A 2,424-nucleotide genomic window follows, 5' to 3' on the forward strand; every position below is an offset into this window, starting at 1 on the left:
ATTTTTATAGTATCCCCAGTTGGTTAATCTTAGATTAGTTATGTTCTAGACTTATTGTAAATTCTATGTATCGGTGGTCCGAGAATGAGTGTTCGATCCCCACCTTCCACGCGTCTAGCTGGTTAAGTAAGGGATCAGATATTAGAGTAATGTCTAGTACTTCCCTCCTATTTCTAGTGATGAAAGTTGGGTCATTACCTTTGTTGCAGATGAATAGATTTGATTGAAGGAGATAGTCGTAGAGTAACTCACCCCTTTCGTTGGTGTTTGTACTTCCCCACTGTGTGTGGTGTGAGTTAGCGTCCCCACCCAGGATGAGTTCCTTAGATGAGTGAGTGCGTATGAGTTCTTGTGTAGTGGTGTTTGGTAGTGGCCCTTCGTAGTCGTGAGCCAGATAGAATGATGCTATGGTGTGATGGGTGTGTTCGTTTAGCTCCAGTCTGACCGTGGTAAGGTCGCCTTCGCTAAACTGTGGAATAAGAAATGTGTTAAAGTGTGTTTTTGTAAAAATGCAGGTTCTGGTTTTACCCTTGTCCTTGGTGTAAAATAGCTTGTATAGGGGGGTTGATAGGCCACAGATGTTGTTACCAACAATCCATGGCTCTTGAATGAGGACTACGTCTATGTTGCCTGTTGCCAGGCGGGTGAGGAGGGCAGCGGATGCTGCCTTGCTGTGGTGCAGATTAATTTGCAGAAACTGCACCATCTTTGGGACTGGGGTCGGGCTGGGTACCCTCCGCTTCCTCCGCTATGTCCTGGAGGACAGAGCGCCCTGGTCGGGTTGTGTCCTGGGTGCACAGCTGTTTCAGGCTCTCCGTCAGCTCCGAGTCGGTTGACACGTAGCCGGTGAGGGTGGCCTCCTCGTGATCTGGTTCGTCGTCGCTCGGGGGTTCGTACGACGCACAGGCAGCCAGGTTGTCTGCCGCTATTTTATCGGTGTCATAAATACGAAGCTGCACCTTGTCGAACCCGTAGTTCACTCTGTGCTGTTGGGCTGCGAGGGGTTCCAAGCAGGCCTGGTTTAGGAGGATAACCACGCTCATGGTGACTCGCTCGGTTTTCTCCACCTTGACAACCTTCCAACCGTCTGTTGGAAGTTTTGGGTTGAACCTGGTCAGCAGGCTGAGTATAGCCTCTGGTTCCGATGGTTCCGACGGCAGCCACACCCTCGCTCTCGGTCGAGACGGGATGTCTGCAGCCAAACTGCCAGCTTGGCCCCGGGGTAGACCTCGCCGACTTTGTCAATTGCAGCCTTGTAGAGTGCTGCCGATCTCTCGTCTTCGCAGGCGATCAACTTTACGTTGCCCTGGTACCACCCTGCATCTGTGCAATCGGGTGGCGGTCCTGGGTTTTCGTCCAGCACTTTCAAGGCCACTGTCGCAAGGGCCCGTCTAACCAGACCCCAATGATTTCTTGGGATCCTTCCGCCTTCATCGCTCTGGTCGATGACTCCAATGATCTTCCGATCCTTTACCACTTCCGCAAAGGATCTCGACCATGTGCCGCGGTTGGTTACTTTGGCCTTCTTGCTCGCTGGTTGAGCTGACTCCATCGACCTCTCTCACTTGTTGCTGGTAGTCATAGCGATGTCGAAATCTGAGATAACTGCCTTCGCCCAGGCTATGTCCTCTTGGATTTTCTGGTAATCCAATTTCGAAGTCTGATCCTCACGTATCGGATTGGTGGCCAGCCGTTTGAGGATCCTGGAAGCCTTCTTTCTTTCAAAAGGTCCTGCCTGGTTAGGTGGTACCCTCTTAAACTCCTTTGCCCTGGTACTCACCACGAGACCGGCTTTGGCGCTCCCCTCAGGTTGGAGTGGCTGGTTAGCCACACCTACGCTGGTGGGAGGCTTGGGCTTGTCGCTATGGCGAGTTGGGCTTAGCCGGCTGCGTTGTTCGCTGGCCTTGGCAGGGGTCGACGTCACGTGGACTGGGGTAGTCAGAGCCGTGATCTTGCTCTTTCTTTCGTCGTTGGTTACGACTTCCGACTTTATAAGAGTGTCGGGCTCTCGTCTTGTGCAGTCTTTTTGTTTAGTATTTGTTAAGTTCTCCATGTTAAATCCCACGAGCTGCGGAGAAAGGACAGGTCCACCCGGGCAGAGATCCGCCGTACCCGGGTAAGGCTGACTTAGAACAGGCGGTCGCCACTTGCCTGAGCTCACCGTTTGAGACTGAGTTATTTGATGACTCGGGCTCCCAGCCAGATTGACTCTCGGCACGGTACGAGTGACACCTTAGTCCAGCCCGGGGTGAGATGAGTTGTGTGGGTGGGAAAGAGGTAGGTTCAAAGAGTGTGGGAAGGGGTGTGTGTGAGCTATTTGTCGGAGGCGGCAGCACAAGCGCGACGTCGGTACTGCTACGGCGCAGATACCCGCTGACTGTCCGGGGCTACTTATTTGCGCTTCGTGTTGGGGGCTTGGCGGTA

General features: G+C 52.9%; 1 protein-coding gene across 1 annotated transcript; it reads right to left on the minus strand.

Moving 5' to 3' along the window:
• Positions 1–288: 288 nt before the first annotated feature.
• On the minus strand, positions 289–1,149 carry LOC139353868 (uncharacterized). The gene is made up of 2 exons (XM_070998093.1): positions 529–1,149; positions 289–469 (listed from the first exon to the last, which is right to left on the minus strand). Exon 1 carries the CDS (start codon positions 1,041–1,043, stop codon positions 684–686), a length of 360 nt encoding a protein of 119 aa, XP_070854194.1. The 5' UTR covers positions 1,044–1,149; the 3' UTR covers positions 289–469; positions 529–683.
• Between the last annotated feature and the right edge of the window lie 1,275 nt (positions 1,150–2,424).

Source organism: Drosophila suzukii (assembly GCF_043229965.1).
Source record: "Drosophila suzukii chromosome X unlocalized genomic scaffold, CBGP_Dsuzu_IsoJpt1.0 scf_Xc, whole genome shotgun sequence".
Classification (NCBI taxonomy): domain Eukaryota; kingdom Metazoa; phylum Arthropoda; class Insecta; order Diptera; family Drosophilidae; genus Drosophila; species Drosophila suzukii.

What these genes read in the sequence shown, in the direction of transcription:
- LOC139353868 (XM_070998093.1), bottom strand. Translation starts at nt 1,043, where the DNA reads ATGAGCGTGGTTATCCTCCTAAACCAGGCCTGCTTGGAACCCCTCGCA.